Consider the following 18,164-nt stretch of genomic DNA (forward strand, 5'->3'; position numbering starts at 1 on the left):
GTTCCCCGTGGTAGATTCTGGGATATTTTTCAAACTGTAACTTTTACTAATTGTGGTCTTAATAAAGGTGGTTCTTGATACTGTTTTTTTCAAGTCTTCAAATGTGGAGTCGAAGGAATGGAAAAGGTAAGATATGCAAATAACTGTCTCTTATAGATCTTCTTATTTACGTGGAAAATTATTAACAGATGTCTTAAGAGAAAATCCTAGAAAACTTCCTTCCCTCTGAAAATGTCTATGGATGTTGAAAACTCTTCAGCCTCTTGGAATGCTCAGCTGTGTTCCCGGATTGATCTCTGCTCACCAGTGGCGTCGGCGTTCCCCAGCCCGGGACCCCAAGTCCTGTATATCCTGTGGGTGACCTGTGGCCACAGTTGGAAAGTGAGAAGGACAGCAAAGGAGGCGGTTCTTTGTAAGTCAATACAGGCAGAACTGGGCAGAGGGAAAAATACGTTCTGAGAAAGGGGCACGTTCCCAGCTTTGACGGTGTGTCGTTGGCAGGAACCGAACTGCTTAGGCCCGACTTGAGTTGGTGGCAGCTGTCAGACAAGGCACTAGTGTGGTTGTGGCTACGTGAGCAACCTGGGCTCCGGTTGAAATCTTTGGGACCCTTAATGGATACTCTCTTTCAAACTTTTATAAAAGGTACAGTTTTGAAAGTCATTATCAATACTTTATCAGTATTGAGTATTGAAATGCTGGACCAGGTGACTTGGCGTTTAGAATGAATTTGTTACGTTGAGCACCGCGTTTCACCCGATGAGCACCCTGGGTGGCGTTTTATGGGTCAGGACAACGTGCTCTGCCTCTGCAAAAGCCACAGTCTGTAGACCCTCGTTCTGTACGTTCTTGCTTGAATCCCTCCCCAAATTAGCTCAGCTGTGAAAGCCAGACTGGGAAATCTAGGAGTTTCCTCCAGTTTACTTTGGCCCAAATCCCCTATCCGAACAAAGTGCATTTACAGTAAGTTACTAAAGTCCTATAAAGTGACTCGCGCTGAGGAAAGGACGGCACCCCTACAGCCACACGCAGGGACATTTTGGGTCTGGTTACAGACCGCTGCAATAAAGTGCTTTTTTTTTTTTTTTTTTTTTTGGTTTCGCAGTGCATATAAAAGTTATGTTTATACTATACTGCAGTCTATCAAGTGTGCATTAGCGTATGTGTTAAAAAATGCATACCTTAATTTAAAAATACTTTATTGCTAAAAAATGATAAAGATCATTTAAGCCTTCGGCAAATCATAATCTTTCTACTGGTGGAGGGACTTGCCTCGTGTCCTTGGCTGCTGACCGATCTGGGTGGTGGTTGCTGAGCGTTGCCTGTGGCAATTTCTTAAAATAAGACAGTGATGAAGTTGGCTTCATTGACTGACTCTTCCTTTCGTGAAAGGTCTCTCTGTAGCATGGGATGGTGTTTGATAGAATTTGACCGACAGAACTTCTTGGAAAATTGGAGTCAATCCCCCTCACACCCTGCTGCTGTTATATCAGCTACATTTATGTAATATTTTAAATCCTTTGTCGTCATTTCAACAATACGCACAGCATCTTCACCAGGAGTAGAGTCCATCTTTGCTCATCCGTGAGAGTTTTATCATGAGATCACAGCAATTCAGCCCACATCTTCAGGCCCCTCTTCTGATTCTAGTTCTCTTGCTGTTTCCACCACACCTGCAGTTACCTCCTCACTGAAGCCTTGAACCCCTCAAAGCCGTCCCTGAGGAGTTCCCTTGGCAACTACAGGCACTCACCACCCCGCCCAGTTAATTTTTTAACTTCTTCCAAACTCCTGTCAATGTGGATATTTCGACCTCCTCCCGTGAATCATGACTGTCCTTACTGGCATCTAGAATATTGAATCCTTTCCAGAAAGGTTTCAATATACTTTGCCCAGATCCGTCAGAGGAATCACTATCTCTGGCGGCTATAGTCTTGTGAAATGGATTTCCTAATAAGACTCGAAAGTCAGAAGTTCTTGATCCCTGGGCTGCAGAATGGATGTTGTGTTGGGCAGGAAAACAGCATTCATCTCCTTGTACATCTCCATGACAGCTCTTGGGTGACCGGGTACATTAATTACTGTCAGCGAGCAGTAATATTTTGAAAAGAATCTTTTTCTGAACACTGGATCTCAACAGCGGGCTTAAGATATTCAGTAAACCATGCTGTAAGCAGATGTGCTGTCATCCAGGCTTTGTTGTTCGTTTATAGAGCAGGCAGAGTAGGTTTTGTGTCGTCGTTAAGGGCCGTAGGGTGTTCGGAATGGTAAGTGAGCACTGGCTTCAGTTTAAAGTCACCAGCTCCTAACGAGAGCGTATGAACTAAAAATAAAACGCTAAGCCCTCTGCTAACTGAATGGACCCCTCTTGGCCAAGGGGACCCCAGAAACACCTTAAAACTAACTCCAGCCATGAGGAGATGGGAGAGAGCACAATTACACATGGGCACGATTTCCCTTCATAAATATTCATGACTCTCCCTATGGCTTGTTGAATATGTATATCTGACTACCCTGCACAGTATAAAACCCTGTCCCTTTTGTCTCTTCTTTGAGGCACACGTGCCTGACTGGTGGTGGCCTGGGCTCTGCTTCCCAGTTGCTTGGAACGGCTGCTACCCTTTATAAGAAGAAAAGCTCTCCTTTTTCCAAAGTATGAACCTCGTTATTTATTTTTGGCAACAGGAGTCAGCTGTCCTTTGAAGCCGTGAAGCCAGGCACTGACTTCTCCTCTCTAGCCATGAAAGTCCCAGGTGGCATCTTCCTCCAATACGTGGCAGTGCGATCTACCTTGCAAACCTGGGGTTTAGCGCGGCCGCCTTCCCCAGGGACCTCAGCGAGACCTTCTGGGCAGCTTGCTGCTCCACCTTGCACCTTCGTGCTACGGAGACATTTTCTTTCCTTAAACCCCCAGAATCGGCCTCTGCTGGCCTCCAGCTTTTCCTCTGCAGCTGCCTGGCCTCCTTCAGCCTTTACAGAATCGAAGAGTTGGAGCCCTGCTAACTCTAACCCTAGGTTTTGGCTTAAGGGGACATTGTGGCCGCTTTGATCTTCTCTCTAGGCACTTAAACTTCCTGCATATCAGCAACAAGGCTGTTTTGCTTTCTCATCATTTGTGTGTTTACCAATGCAGCACTTTTAATTTCCTTCAAGAACTTTTCCTTTGCAGTAACATCTTGGCTGTGTAGCGCCACCAGGCCCAGCTTTCAGCCTGGCTTGGCTTTGAACGTCCCTTCCTTACTAAGCTTCATCATTTCTTGTTATTTCTTCTTCTTCATCATTTATTTGAAGTAAGAGATGTGTGGATTTTTCTTTAACTCTTAGAGGCTATCGTGGAGTTATTGCGAGGCCTAATTTCAGTTTTGTTCTCAGGGACTAGGGAGGCTGGAGGAGAGGGCGGGAGACAGGAGCGGAAGGTCAAGGTCAAGGTCGGTGGAGCAGTCAGAGCACACAGCATTGATCAGTTAACTTCGCTGTCCTATACAGGCCGGGTCACGGTGCCCCAAAACAATTGCAATAGCGACGTCGAAGCTCATTGATCCCAGATCAGCATAACGGATGTAATAATGGAAAAGTCTGAACTATCACGAGAGTCACTAAAATGTGACACGGGGACACACAGTGAGCACACGCTCTTGGGAAAATGGCGCTGATAGACCTGCCCCAGGCAGGGCTGCCACAATCCTGCAATTTATAAAAAAAAAAAAAAAAAAAAAATGACACGTGTTAAGCGTTAAGTGCAGTAAAAGGAGTCACGCCTGTGCTGTTACAGCTTCCCGGGTTCTCTGCCTGCTGCTTACGGGGACAGCAGGGGTTACAGCAGGGACAGAGTTTAATATCGCAGGCGCCATGTGGGGAGATGGGGAAATGCTCAAACCTGTCTCCCCAAGAATTTGGGAGAAAAGGGTTTTTGAAGATAGTTTGGGCACAGGGCCGGGCTGGGAACCACAGGGGTGGGGCAATTATCCGATTGTGCTGAGTCAGGGCCAGGGTGGGGGTCAAGACCAGGTGAGTCTGTGCCTCGGGCTGGGCGGGTCAGCTGCGCCACCGGAGAGCAGGCCTGGAAAACAACCCTGGCCCCAGGTTGCACGAGGCTGATGCTATCTCCGGGCGCAGTGAAGGCAGCTAAGGATCTTCACGACCAGCCGGTGTGGGACCCCCGAGCGGGGGGCACCGGCAGGAAGGCAGGCGAGGGAGCCGCGGCTGGTTAGGCGCGTCCACCGTTCCCACCTGTGGCTCTTTCTCGCTCACTGGCACCGCGCAGCTTCAGCAGCTGCCGGCGACCAGGAACCGCAAACCTCTGTGGCTGCGGGGATCGAGTGAGTCAGAGCGCACAGCGGGTGACCTCCAACCGCCTCGAGCTAGGCGACCTGCCTGTCCCCCGGGTGGCACCTGGCACTTCCGGAGGGCCGGTGGGTGTCTCCGGCGTCGGAGGCGGAGACCGCGTCCCTCTCCCCTCCCCGGCGCTCGGGCCGGAGGGACGGGGCGGGGCGGGGCGTCCCCTCTGCGGGAGGGGATTCAGGAAGCGGCGGGAGCCGGCGTCGGCTGCGGGCTCGGCGGCGATGAGCTCGGCGCGGGCGCTCCGCAGGGCTCGCCGTGCAGGTAGCGGGGACACGCGGGGACACGCGGGGGCCGCGGCCTTCTCGGGCTTTTCCGGAGCCCTCGAGCAGCTGCGGGTCTCGGAGAGACGCGCTTAGGTCCAGCGGGGACACCCCGGGACCTGGCCGCCGGCTGCTTGCGGCCGGGCGGGGCGCTGCCGCCTTTGTCCCCGGGCCGTTTACACTCGCGAAGGCGCCCCGTCCCCGGCCGGATGCAAGGCTGGGTCTTGGGGGTTGCTCGCGTTTGCTAACTTCCAAGGGAAAAGTAAAACCAAGTGGCCGTTCCGAGTAACGATGAGAGTGTCACCAGCCCGCGGGTGCCCGGCCGAGTTGACCAAGGGCGGCCCCGGTATCGCGTCGGGGAACCCGCTGGCTGCTTCCTGTCGGTGCGAGCTAGAGTCACAATAAGTTTCTTGTACAAAATAATGGCGAAACGCGCCCTTTAAACGTTCTCCCTGTTACTGTTGCATGACTGGTCAAGTCTGGAAACTTCGAGGCTGGCGAGGGGAGGGGAGCAGTTCGACCCGCAGCAGTCAGCTGCAGAGCGCCTCGCTCCCGGGTGGTTTGTTCTGTGTTTGCAAAGGAAGCCTCGCTCCGGGGCAGGTTGCAAGACGCCCTGGTCGCTCCAGAGGGGCTCGTGGTGCACGGAGGGTGCGGGGCCCTGCGGGAACCTCCCCCTCGGGAACAAGCGGGCTGCGGGGGCAGCCGGGCAGCCCGGGGGGGCCACCAGTCCCCGCACCTCCCCTCCTTCCTTTCCTGGTCTTCTCCCTCCCTTTTTTCTCCGCCCCACCCGCTTCCAGTGTGTGATCTAGGCCGGACGGGGTTGCTCAGTAGAGGGGTTTTAAACAAATTGTTGATGGAGAACAAGGGTAGGTTTTTCTTTCTTTCTTTCTCTTTTTTTTTTTTTGAGACAGAGTCTCACTCTTTTGCCCAGGCTAGAGTGAGTGCCGTGGCGTCAGTCTAGCTCACAGCAACCTCAAACTCCTGGGCTCAAGCGATCCTCCTGCCTCAGCCTCCCGAGTAGCTGGGACTACAGGCATGCGCCACCATGCCCAGCTAATTTTTCCTATATATATTTTTAGTTGTTCAGCTAATTTCTTTCTATTTTTAGTAGAGATGGGGTCTCGCTCTTGCTCAGGCTGGTCTCGAACTCCTGACCTCGAGCGATCCTCCCGACTCGGCCTCCCAGAGTGCTGGGATGACAGGCATGAGCCACCTCGCCCGGCCATGGGTAGGTTTGCATAGGGACAGCGGTGAATGAAGGTGGTGACAGAATGAGCAGAGAAATTTGGAGAAACGACCACGCAGTGGGGGAAGGAGGCTGGCCTGTCTCTGGTGGGAGGAGACTTTGGAATCTGCAGGGGGACCTGGCCTTGGGCGAGACCAGTCCCCCCTCTCTCCCCCTGCTCCTGGGCTGCACAGGTGAGATAAGGTCTCTCAAGTGCCCAGCCATAAACTAATGGCAGTTGGTAGAATTATCTGGAGGGATTGTGAAATGAGGGTGAGTGATTTGTTTTGTAAAAATTACACTGATTTAAGGAACAAGGAGGTGGCAGTTACATTATGGTGGAAAAGAGAAGTGAAAGGAGGTCAATCAGATTTAAGAAAGGACACGTTTTTTGATAATGACGGATGGGGTATCTCCTTCATTAAAATGTATCTTCTCCGTGTCGATAAAGCCATTTATGATTTTAGCCAGATCTATTTTTTTGTATTCATGCAGTATAATGATACTTGTTAAGTGCACCCTTCTAGAAAGCTCGCCTGCTTGGTACATGCTACTCAAGGTGGCCGTGACGGTAGCCCTCATGTATTTTCTCTGAATCTGTGGGTAAAGTTTATCAATTCCAGAAGAGCATTGGAACAGAGGTCCTGACATCTGTCTCCAGTGCTCCTTGTTCTGATTCAACTTCTGCTAGAATGGCCACAGGCCCTGGTCATTCATTGGTGTTGTAGGGTGAAGGTTAGAGTTGGCCGGGCTCAGAACCAAAGTTTCTTTCTCCATCCATGGCATTAATATTAACAACAACAAAAAACACTTTGAAAAGAATTCCTCACCGACAGTGCCAAATCTGTTAGCTCTGAAAGTTTTTTTTTTTTTTGGCACAGGGTCTTGCTACGCTGCCCAGGCTGGAGTGCGGTGGCTACTCACAGGCACGATCACAATGCACTGTGGCCTCAAACTCCTGGGCTCCAGCAATCCTCCTGCTGCAGCCTCCCAAATAGCTAGGACCACAGGTGCACACCACTGCACACAGCCTGAATATTATTTTAAACAAAATTTCTTGGCCAGGCGCAGTGGCTCACGCCTGTCATCCCAGCACTCTGGGAGGCCGAGGCGGGAGGATCGCTCGAGGTCAGGAGTTCGAGACCAGCCTGAGCAAGAGCGAGACCCCGTCTCTACTAAAAATAGAAAGAAATTATCTGGACAGCTAAAAATATGTATAGAAAAAAATTAGCCGGGCATGGTGGCGCATGCCTGTAGTCCCAGCTACTCAGGAGGCTGAGACAGGAGGATCCCTTGAGCTCAGGAGTCTGAGGTTGCTGTGAGCGAGGCTGACGCCATGGCACTCTAGCCTGGGCAACAGAGTGAGACTCTGTCTCAAAAAAAAAAAAAAAAACCAAACAAACAAAAAAATTTCTTGAGCAGCTACTTAATACTAGCTGGCCATTCCTAAATCCGTAGGTCTTGACAATGCTGAGGGCAATAGTTGAGACAACCCAAACTCACATCTTGAATGACATCATCTAAGCAGAGTTGTGAAGCTCCTTCGCTGAGAATAAGAGAAATGAGAGCTTTAAAGACAATCAAGAATACACCTGCAGTGTTTTTAGCCTCAGGGACTTGAGTGAGGTTGGTGACCAGCCATTTGGCGCACCTTCCTTCGGATACACCCTCTGCACCGAGGAAGAGCCTGGTGCCTTCTGAGCTGTGCAGAATTCTTGGAGGACGCTTGGCGTTCTGCCACATGGATTTAAATTGCTCGGTTTGAAGCGATTCTATTTCTTTATGTAATTGGTTAGAAGATAAGGAGGTGACGTTATTGAAAGGAGGCAGATCCTGGCCAGGTTTTGGAAATGCAAGGAGTGGACTCGCTGTGCTTGTCTCTGCAGGGCAGTGTGTGGGGTTACCGTGCTCACCTGGGGGGTCCGACTAAGGAGCCTTATCATCCGGGCTGTCGTAGGGAGGACCACTTAGAGAGCCTGGTTCGGCTCTCAGACTTCAGTGTGAAGATCACCTTGTTAAAAATGCAGGCTGCCACCCCCTTCCCCCAAGATTCTGACCGTCTCAGTTAGGATCCAGGAATCTGCGTTGCAACACTCACAACCAGAAATTGACGCCCAAGGTTAAGGTGACTTCGATCCTATGGGACAGGGAGGGACCTCAGTGGGGTCTTGGTTGGGTCTGTTTGGGTGAATTCCAGGAGGAACAGCCTAAGGCGACTGGCTTATCTTGCTATACCGTCACTATTTCTGTTTATTCATTATTTTCCCTCCGCCCTCCAAGCTGTTGAGTTTATCAGGCAAAAACAGGTTCACGAGTGGAAGGTCCTTATCATAGCAGACGCTACACGTGCTGCACCGTCCGGTATAGAACCTGCGGCCGAGAGTGGCTGTTTTTTACATTAACTGAAAACCAATCAACTGGGCTCCTCAGTTGCACCAACTGCATTTCGAGTGCTCAGTCGGCACGTGGCCAGTGGCTACGGGATGAGACGGTGGGTGCAGAACAGAGCGATTCTGTCACTGTCACTGCAGGAAGTCCTGCTGCACAGCACTGCCCCGGGCAGTGGGGAGGGACCCTGAGAGGCTGTCTAGGGAGGAGGGAGTCTGATCGAGAGAGGGGAGCAGAGGGTTTCAAATGCAGACCTGTCATTCAGGGGCTCAGGCTCTGAGCCTTTGCCTTCCCTTCCTCCACCCACACTTCTCTTCCAGGTCACGGGGTCGCCCCGCACTGACCACCGACCAGCTGCATCGCAGCTCTCCCGTAGGACTCTACCCTTCTCCGTTTCAGAAAATACTTGCAAAAGCACCTTCCTCATTACCGTTTTCTTATTTCATGCAACCTCTATAATCACAGAACTATGTTACTGTAAGCATATTTTTGCACAGAATGCATTTGTGTACCATTTTCTCCATTTCTGTTTATAAGATTATTATTTTGCAGGTAAGAATCGGGGGTGAGAAAGCATTGAGCTTTAATTTACAGCTCACTTATTATGTTTTTATTTATTTATTTTTTTTGAGACAGTCTTGCTCTGTTGCCTGGGCTAGAGTGCTGTGGCATCAGCCTAGCTCACAGCAACCTCAGACTCCTGGGCTCAAGCGATGCTCCTGCCTCAGCCTCCCGAGTAGCTGGGACTACAGGCATGCGCCACCGTGCCCGGCTAATTTTTTTATATATATATTTTTAGCTGTCCATATAATTTCTTTCTATTTTTAGTGGAGATGGGGTCTCGCTCTCGCTCAGGCTGGTCTCGAACTCCTGACCTCGAGCGATCCTCCCGCCTTGGCCTCCCAGAGTGCTGGGATCACAGGCGTGAGCCACCGCTCCTGGCCCATTTATTATTAACAGCAAGCAGTTTCCCCTCACTTCCCCTCATTCTGTCTCTTTGAACACTTTGGCTGCTAAACTGACCGACATACACGTGCCTTAAGAGTTTGGGAGTCAGAAGGAGGGTGGGAGTTTCTGCCGGGTTTTACTACCATAAGTCAAAAAATGAATTAACAAAAGTCAACTTTTTTTAATAGGTGGGGAGCAAAACATGACAGAAACAGACGCCTTCTATAAAAGGTAAAAATATGCTCTTTTCTAAAAAAGGTCTCTTCCTTGGGCGGTCAAGGTCAGCCTGTGAAAATCAAAGCCAGAATGAGACCTGGGAGCTCGAAAGGAGAGCCGAGCAGGCCAAGGCGTAGCACTTGGGGAGCTGCTGTGTAGACAGGCAGGTCAGTTCCTGCCTCTGTGTCGGAGGACCCGGAGCGATGTTCCGGATAATCGGGATGGTTGATGGTAATTGGCGTGTTGAGCCTAGAGCCAGGGCTTGGCCCTGAGCCGGGGGCTGATGTCCTCAGTCGCCGGATCCCGGGCGGCAGGGGAAGGACGTCCAGGCGGAGGGTGGGGGCAGGGAGCTCAGCATGGCGCGTGGCCGCTGTTTACATCAGTTGGTACAGAAATATTTCAGGACTTCCCTGAGCGAGGCCTTTCCCAGAGCACCAGGGAGTGTCGCCCTGGCAGAGGAGGGGCGGCAGAGACCCCTGTCCACGCACGGACCTTGGGCTTGGAGGGGCTTCTTGCTTAATATGCTTTGAAGTGATTGTTTCTGAACTTTTCAGTAACAGCGAAGTGTTCGATCCGGCCGAAGCGTACAAAATGGACCACAAGAGGAGAGGAGTCGCTTTAATCTTCAACCACGAGAGGTTCTTTTGGCACCTGATGCTGCCGGACAGGCGGGGCACCGGCGCGGACAGGGACAACCTCACCCGCAGGTAGTTTCATCTGCAGCCAGGATGGGACACTTGAGTGACGAGTAGTTGAGGACAGGCCCCGCCTGGACACAGCCTCCCTTAAGACCTGCCTGGTGACCTTGCTCACTCCGTTCTGTTCAGTGTTGGCAGGTTTGTGTTGTCATTACACACCTGCACGGTCCACGCAACGTTCAAACTGAATTTGCATCACGAGTGAACCCTTTCCTACCAAAGCAAGGGAAAGCCATCATTGTCATATTTAATTTTTTTTCCTCCTAAAGAAAATTTATTGTTTTTTGTTTTTTTTTTTTGAGACAGAGTCTCACTCTGTTGCCCGGGCTAGAGTGAGTGCCGTGGCGTCAGCCTCGCTCACAGCAACCTCAAACTCCTGGGCTCAAGCGATCCTCCTGTCTCAGCCTCCCGAGTAGCTGGGACTACAGGCATGCGCCACCATGCCCAGCTAACTTTTCTATATATATTTTTAGTTGTCCATATAATTTCTTTCTATTTTTAGTAGAGGCGGGGTCTCGCTCTTGCTCAGGCTGGTCTTGAACTCCTGAGCTCCAGCAATCCTCCCGCCTTGGCGTCCCAGAGTGCTGGGATTACGGGCGTGAGCCACCGCGCCCGGCCCCTCCTAAAGAAAATGTATATGTCATAAAAATGTGTATAGATTCCTCAAAAGTTAAGGGTATTTGACAGCTTTGCAAAGCTGATAAGCTAACATTCCCTTTACTGTATCCCCAGGTTTTCAGACCTAGGATTCGAGGTGCGATGCTTTAATGATCTCAAAGCAGAAGAACTACTGCTCAAAATCCACGAGGGTAGGTAGTTTTGCTGTTGTACAGTTCTTCTTCCTGGAATTTAGTGCTTTATCCTAGCTGTAAAAACAGGTACAAATAATTGTGTGACAAAAAAGTATTATTCATTTAGCGTGGGGGATAGGTTTTGGTTGGGCCTCTGTTTAGATTACCCGCCAGATTTGGAGACCCTTGCAAAGTTATTATGGTTTATATTTAGCATTCCAATAGTTACAGTCTGTTACTCTAGAACTGAGTGAAACGACCTGTTCGTTTGGTGGTAAGAGTCTCAGATGCAAATGCTGCAGGTGCCGGGGAGTCCCATAGGCCTGTTTTTGACTTACTTTTTTTTTTTTTTCCTGAGACAGAGTCACACTCTGTTGCCCGGGCTAGAGTGCCGTGGCGTCAGCCTCGCTCACAGCAACCTCCAACTCCTGGGCTCAAGCGATCCTCCTGCCTCAGCCTCCCGAGTAGCTGGGACTATAGGCATGAGCCACCATGCCCGGCTAATTTTTCTATATATATTTTTAACTGTCCATATAATTTTTCTATTTTTAGTAGAGATGGGGTCTCGCTCTTGCTCAGGCTGGTCTCGAACTCCTGAGCTCAAACGATCCGCCCACCTCGGCCTCCCAGAGTGCTGGGATTACAGGCGTGAGCCACCGCGCCCGGCCTATAGGCCTGGTTTTAATTAACTGTTCATACCCCATTTTCTCACTGACTTCAAAACTGTGTTGATTTGCATTTATTATCTCTTTTTTTTTTTTTTGCTTTTTTTTTTTTTTTTTTTTTTTTGAGACAGAGTCTCACTCTTTTGCCCAGGCTAGAGTGAGTGCCGTGGCGCCAGCCTAGCTCACAGCAACCTCAAACTCCTGAGCTCAAGCGATCCTCCTGTCTCAGCCTCCCGAGTAGCTGGGACTACAGGCATGTGCCACCATGCCCGGCTAATTTTTTCTATATATATTTTTAGCTGTCCATATAATTTCTTTCTATTTTTAGTAGAGGTGGGGTCTCGCTCTTGCTCAGGCTGGTCTCGAACTCCTGAGCTCAAACGATCCGCCCACCTCGGCCTCCCAGAGTGCTAGGATTACAGGCGTGAGCCACCGCGCCCGGCCTCATTATCTCTTTTAATTGGCACATCACTGTGCAGTAGGTATTCTAATTACAGTGCCACTCACAGTCATCACTGCGTGCTCTGGGTTTCCAGATCACTTGCCGGTTAACTATTAGGATATTTGGGTAATTATTCTGAACTTCAGAGCTCTTCCTTAAGCCACACGCCATTTTAACTGGCTGTTGACCAGATTTTCTACTTTAGTCAAGCTTTGGGGGACATCGGTCTTGTGTCTTCATGCTCTTTTGGAAGCTGTAAGTGCTGTCGACTTAAAGACACATAGTATCTCCCTGGAGATACAGCAGTGTGGGGTCGGGGGTCTGGGGGTTGCTGAGTAGCAGTTTCTGAGTCTTTGCAGTCTGCTCTAAAGCTCTCTGAATTCAAACAGACTTTTAATTTACTGCCAAAGTAGCTTGGATTTTATTTTCATTTTATTTCTTTGAGATGGGGTCTCACTCTGTCACGCGGGCTGGAGTGCAGTGGTGTGATCGCAGCTCACTGCAACCTTGAACTCCTGGACCCAAGCGATCCTCCTGCCTCAGCCTCCCATGTAGCTGGGACTACAGGCAGGCGCCACCACTCCTGGCTGATTTTTCTTGTTTTTTTTGTAGAGATGGAGTCTCACCATATTACCAACTCCTGGCCTCCCAAAGTGCTAGGATTGAGCCACCACACCTGGCCGTAACCTGGGTTTTAAAGGAGGGTCCCCGTCATAATTCCTTTATGTTTTCTACATCATTCAGTGTTTAAGAAAAGCTAATGAAATTTGGTCAAACTCTATGACTTTTAAATTTAATGAGTTTAGATTTTTAAAAATCAGATACAGTAGGATATATTGTTTGATTAAAGATGAAATTATTTCATTACAGATATTTTACATTACAGAACAAATTTTCCTCTTCCCCCCAATCCTATGAATATAACAAACATCTTATTTTCATTTCTATGTGTCCTTTCTGGGGCCTTTACAGTGTCAACTGCCAGCCACGCCGACGCCGACTGCTTTCTGTGTGTCTTCCTGAGCCACGGCGAAGGCAATCACATTTATGCCTATGACGCCAAAATCGAAATTCCGACGCTAACTGGCCTGTTCAAAGGAGACAAGTGTCAAAGTCTGGTTGGAAAACCCAAGATATTTATCATTCAGGTAAGACTGATTACACTATCATCTTGCTTACGAAGTTCCCTGGTGCTGTACATGTGATGATAAAAGTCTAAAAGTCAACTCTGAAAGTCACTGTTTGAATCCTGGCCAATCAGAGTTGCACTTTGAGCTGTTAGTGATAATTCTTTCTTGCCACTCAGTATCTTTATTGCACAAAGACAGTATTTGGATGGACGTTAGAAGTGACTCACAAGAGTGTTTCCCCCCTGCCAGCCTTGGCGGGGACGGGGTGGCCCTAGGAAAGCAGTTAAGGATGATTGCCTGGCTTCTGGGTGGGACACGGAGTTGGGGACACAAGTCTAGAAGCTGAGACCGGCGGCCTGGGCCGGAGAAACGCACCGGAGTGATCGGGAGACGTCGGTAGTGGGAGCCGTGGGGGTAGGTGAGTCCACCCCCGTCGACTGCAGCCTGCAGAGTGAGTGTGACCCAAAACCCAGGGACACCGTGAGGACCGGGCTGAGGAGGAAAGATGGAGGGACAGAGCAGGAGAAAAACTGGGAAAAAAATAGTGAAAATAGTGCTGTGATTGTTCAAGAAGGGAGTGCCCGACACTGTCAAATGCACAAGAACTGGAAATAGCTAATGAGCCACAGTGGGAGGACGGCGCCGTGGGGGGAAATGTTTTTTCAAACTATCTTTCTGTGCCTCAGATTCTTTATCTGTGACATGAGGGTGACAGCACCTGCCTCGTGGGGCCGCGAGGACAAAGCCACCTACCAAACGGAACCACCAAGCACCGTGCCGGGCAGGTGGCAGACCCTCGGCAGAGGCTCTTGCTCTTACTGCAGTTGGCCTGGCGGGCGACGTGGCCAAGTCCCAGGCGTTCTGTGTTGTATTTAGGAAGGACAGTGGAAAATGAGCCTGATAATACTGAGATTAAAATCGCCCTGTAAAACTGGGATACTAGGGACCTTCCGTTTATTTGAAAACTTTGAAATCACTCAGGACTGTGCTGCTTCAGATGCTTTTAACGGTGTAATCGACCATGTCAGAATTGATGGATGTGTCTGTCACGCTACGGCAGAATCTTGTCAGGGCGGAGCATTGGTTTATAAGGGCCGCCGTAACAAAATGCCACAGGCTGGGTGGCTTGAACAGCAGAAATGCATCATCTCAGTTCCGGAGGCTGGAAGTCTGAGACACCAAGATGTCGCAGGGCTGGTTCCTTCCGAGGCCTCTCTCCTTGGCTTACAGATGGCTGTCTCGTCCCTGTGCCCTCATGTGGTCTCTCCTTGGGTGCATGGCTCTGTCTTCACCTCTTCTTCTAGGACACCAGTCATGCTGGCTTAGGCTCACACCACCTCCTTTATCTTAGTCACCTCTCTAGAGGCCCTACCTCCAAACTGTGTCCCATTCGAGGTTCTGGGGCTAGAACTTCCCGCCTATCAATTTTGGGGGGACGGAATTCAGCTTGTAACAGTCACTCGAGAGTATAATTTAGTGTCAGCCTCTGAGTCGGGATCAGTGGGTAAGTATTCGAGACTTCACGGTGGGAGCAGGAGAGGAAGGCGCGTCGGTGGGTGTCTGTTCTGGGCCAAGCAGGTCATTTTGACTCAATGACACACGGGGACAGCCCCGTCTGCTAATGCAGTACCTGATTAAATAAAAACCCCTAGGTAAAGATTATAGCTTTTAAAAGAGGTGGTGATTCTTGGTGCTGTGGGTGTGGTTAATCCTTAAGAAATGTTAAAACCACGAGCTTTTTCTTTCTCTACATCGTACCTTTCAACCAGCATAATTTGGCATGGAGTTGAGGATGACAGGGTATTTTTTTTTTTTTTTTTTTTTTAAACATTAACTAAAAGAAAACGTAAGTAGGGAAACAACTTTGTCGGCTCTGGTCCCCAGCAGACCTGACTGTATTGCTTTTGAACCGCTTCTAACGTGGCTTGTGTTGCTGTTGCTATGACAACGTGCTGCCGTACACATCACGGTACACAGTAAGCAGAGGAGGTGTTTTTTTTTTCCCTCCGTGCTTTGTAGGCATGTCGGGGAAACCAGCATGACGTGCCCGTCCTGCCTTTGGACGAAGTGGATCATCGGACAGACGATCAGGACACCAACGTCACGGAGGTGGACGCGGCCTCGGTTTACACGCTGCCTGCCGGGGCCGACTTCCTCATGTGCTACTCTGTTGCCGAAGGTGTGTTGGTGTTTAATACAAACACGTAACTGGCTCTCGGCTAAGCCCCTGTAAGTGTCCCCTTTGATGAGCTTGCGGCAGGTCTTTCTGTTGGGACAGGGTGATTTGACCCTGAAGCTCACAGGCTTTTTCTTTGATCACGTGATACAAAGAGATAAATGAAATTGTAAACTACCTTGCAGAGAAATCATCCTGAATGCTCCATTGAGTGAAGCAGTAAAGTCTAATTCTATTAACTGTAAGCAGCCTGTTGTCAGTCACTGAGAGAGCATGGAAAGCTTTGTTGAAAAATATTTTGGTAATAGTTATTCTTTGCATGGTAAACAATTTTGTTTTACTAATAATCTTGTGTCTCTCAAAAATCACTGTCTGACTACCATCTTGGGAATTTTTTTAGGAAATGGAGGAAATTATATAGAATTGTCAACAGAAAAATTTTAAAACTGTATCATGGACACATCTTAGTCTTTTCCAGTGATGTTTGAGAGCTTACACTTCCGTAACTGTCAATTACGGAGGTGTTTTTCAGTCACAGTAACTGGAAGCCAGGAAACTACAGTAACATTTTCCTCCTCATTGTTCTAGGCTACTATTCCCACCGGGAGACGGTGCTGGGCTCGTGGTACATCCAGGACCTGTGTGAGCTGCTGGCGCGATATGGCTCCTCCCTGGAGTTCACGGAGCTGCTCACGCTGGTGAACAGGAAGGTGTCTCGGCGCCGCGTGGACGCCTGCAGGGACCCCCACGCCATCGGGAAGAAGCAGGTTCCCTGCTTTGCCTCAATGCTAACTAAAAAGCTGCGCTTCCTTCCAAAATCTAAGTAACAGAGGCTATTTTTATCTTTCCCTTTTTCTAGAAATAAGGATCACTACTAGGTTGAGCCACATGGTCCAGCAATTTAAAATATTTTTAGGCTTAATGCCCAGCAGAGAACTGCCTTTTTCCCCACTTAATAGTTCATGCTGGACATGGTGAAGGGGTCGATATGTAGAAACATAATCCTCAGAAAATTACTGTAAGTAAAAATCTACAAAGCTTTTGTAGTATTTGATTTTTTTAGTAAATAGCAAGGTTATGCAAAATGTCTGGCTGATTTAACTTGTATTTTATTACTTTTCTTATAAAAGTTTATTATATAATGGGGGTTTTTTAAAATTTTTTTTAAGGCTGGTCCATGTACAATGTTTTTAAAAGGTTTTTGAAACCTAAGAATTAGGTTGTTATCCCTTAATAAAATACTTGAAATTTACAATTTATTAAATTTTTCTAATTCAAATTCTTACTTATTTGTGTAATTTACGGCAAACGTAATTCCTACTTTAAAAAAAAAAAGTCAGCCTGAGGATGAAATAGTAAAACATAGTAATTCTTAGCTACTATAGGCTAAACACCTGCAAAATCTAATTCTCTGCAAGCATCTTCCGTGTTAAAGTTCCTATGCTGTCCAATAGTCCTCAGACCCATTTGCAGACTATCGCATTAATGCAGTAATAGATGTTACTATTAAGGTCCAATTCTTAATAGCCTTCCAGAGGGCGAAGAAGGTTAACTGAGCTTTCAGTTTGATAACTGTAACTTGTGAATTGCTAGTTCAAAAGCAATAGTTTACATATAGTAGTTTCAGTTCAAGAGTACCAACTGTACTTTATGGTTAGCAGGACATTTATTTATACCTTTTTGATAAAGATCTTCCTTCCAGCTACTGCATATTAAAAAAAGAAGTTGGGAGAAAAGGAACAAGGATCAATGAAACAAAAAGTTGGTTCTTTGAAAAAATAAAATCTAGAGACCACTCGCCAGATTAACCAGAAATAGATGAGAAAGGGCTCAAATAAGCTCAATCAGAAATAAAAAGGAAGACATTAAAACTGATAACCACAGGAATACAAAATATCATCTGTGAATACTAGGAAAACCTCTACTCAAACTAAAAAACCTAGAGAAAATGGATAAATTCTTGGAAACACACCACCTCTCAAGCCTGAATGAGGAAGAAATACAAACCCTGAACAGACCAGTAACAAGCAGTGAGATTGAAGCAGTAATAAAAAATCTCCCAACAAAGAAAAGCACTGGACCAGATGGATTCATGGCTGAATTCTCCCAGACCTACAGAGAACTGGTACCTATTCCATAGTCCACTATTCCCCAACATCAAGAAGAAGGGAATCCTCCCTAACTCTACAAAGCCACTATCACCCTGATACCAAAGCCAGGAAAGGACACAACAAAAAAGAAAACCAGACCACTAGCCTTTATGAACATTGATGCAAAAATCCTCAACAAAATAGCAAACTGAATTCAACAGCACATCAAAAAGATAATCCACCATGATCAAGTGGATTTCATCCGAGGGATGCAAGGATGAAATAAGCAAATCAATAAACATGATTCAGCACATAAACAGAAACAAAAACAAAGACCGCATGTTCATCTCAATAGATGCAGAAAAAGCATTCCACAAAATCCAGTACCCTTTCATAATAAAAACTCTAAACAAACTAGGCATAGAAGCAACATACTTCAAAATTATAAAAGCCATATACAACAAACCCACAGCCAACATCAAAAAGTTGAAAGCATTACTAAGAACTGGAACAAGACAAGGGTGTCCACTGTTAACGTCTATTCAACATAGTATTGGAAGCCCTAGCCAGAGCAGTCAGGCAAGAGAAGGAAATAAAGGGCATCCAATTTGGGATAGAGGAGGTCAAACTATCTGTTTGTTGATGATATTATATCTAGAAAACCCTGAAGACTCCACTGGAATTGATAAATAAGTTCAGCAAAGCCTCAGGTACAAAATCAGTGTACACAAATCAGTAGCATTTCTGTATACTAATGACAGTCAAGCTGAGAGTCAAATCAAGGACTCGATACC

General features: G+C 48.0%; 1 protein-coding gene across 8 annotated transcripts; it reads left to right on the top strand.

Annotated features, from left to right (window-relative positions):
- The first annotated feature begins 58 nt into the window (after positions 1-58).
- Positions 59-16,426, top strand: CASP6 (caspase 6). Of its 8 annotated transcripts, none has more exons than XM_069459039.1 (8): positions 59-126; positions 308-412; positions 9,351-9,393; positions 9,933-10,085; positions 10,809-10,885; positions 12,947-13,122; positions 15,124-15,283; positions 15,869-16,426. In XM_069459039.1, the coding sequence occupies exons 1-8, from the start codon at positions 102-104 to the stop codon at positions 16,105-16,107; spliced, it is 978 nt and encodes a 325-aa protein (XP_069315140.1). In that variant the 5' UTR covers positions 59-101; the 3' UTR covers positions 16,108-16,426. The 8 variants fall into 8 exon arrangements, with proteins under 8 accessions (XP_069315140.1, XP_069315143.1, XP_069315139.1 ...); XM_069459038.1 differs by having other exon boundaries at positions 83-126; positions 260-412; XM_069459042.1 differs by lacking the exon at positions 308-412 and having other exon boundaries at positions 82-126; positions 15,869-16,425.
- Positions 16,427-18,164: the final 1,738 nt, after the last annotated feature.

This window comes from Eulemur rufifrons, chromosome 26 (assembly GCF_041146395.1).
Source record: "Eulemur rufifrons isolate Redbay chromosome 26, OSU_ERuf_1, whole genome shotgun sequence".
Taxonomy (NCBI): domain Eukaryota; kingdom Metazoa; phylum Chordata; class Mammalia; order Primates; family Lemuridae; genus Eulemur; species Eulemur rufifrons.

Bases quoted from the DNA above. Each gene is read 5' to 3' on its own strand.
- CASP6 (XM_069459037.1), top strand. From the start codon at position 232: ATGTCTATGGATGTTGAAAACTCTTCAGCCTCTTGGAATGCTCAGCTG. The intron at 10,086-10,808 runs GTAGTTTCATCT...CTGTATCCCCAG, and splicing joins AGGGACAACCTCACCCGCAG to GTTTTCAGACCTAGGATTCG. The intron at 13,123-15,123 runs GTAAGACTGATT...CGTGCTTTGTAG, and splicing joins CCAAGATATTTATCATTCAG to GCATGTCGGGGAAACCAGCA.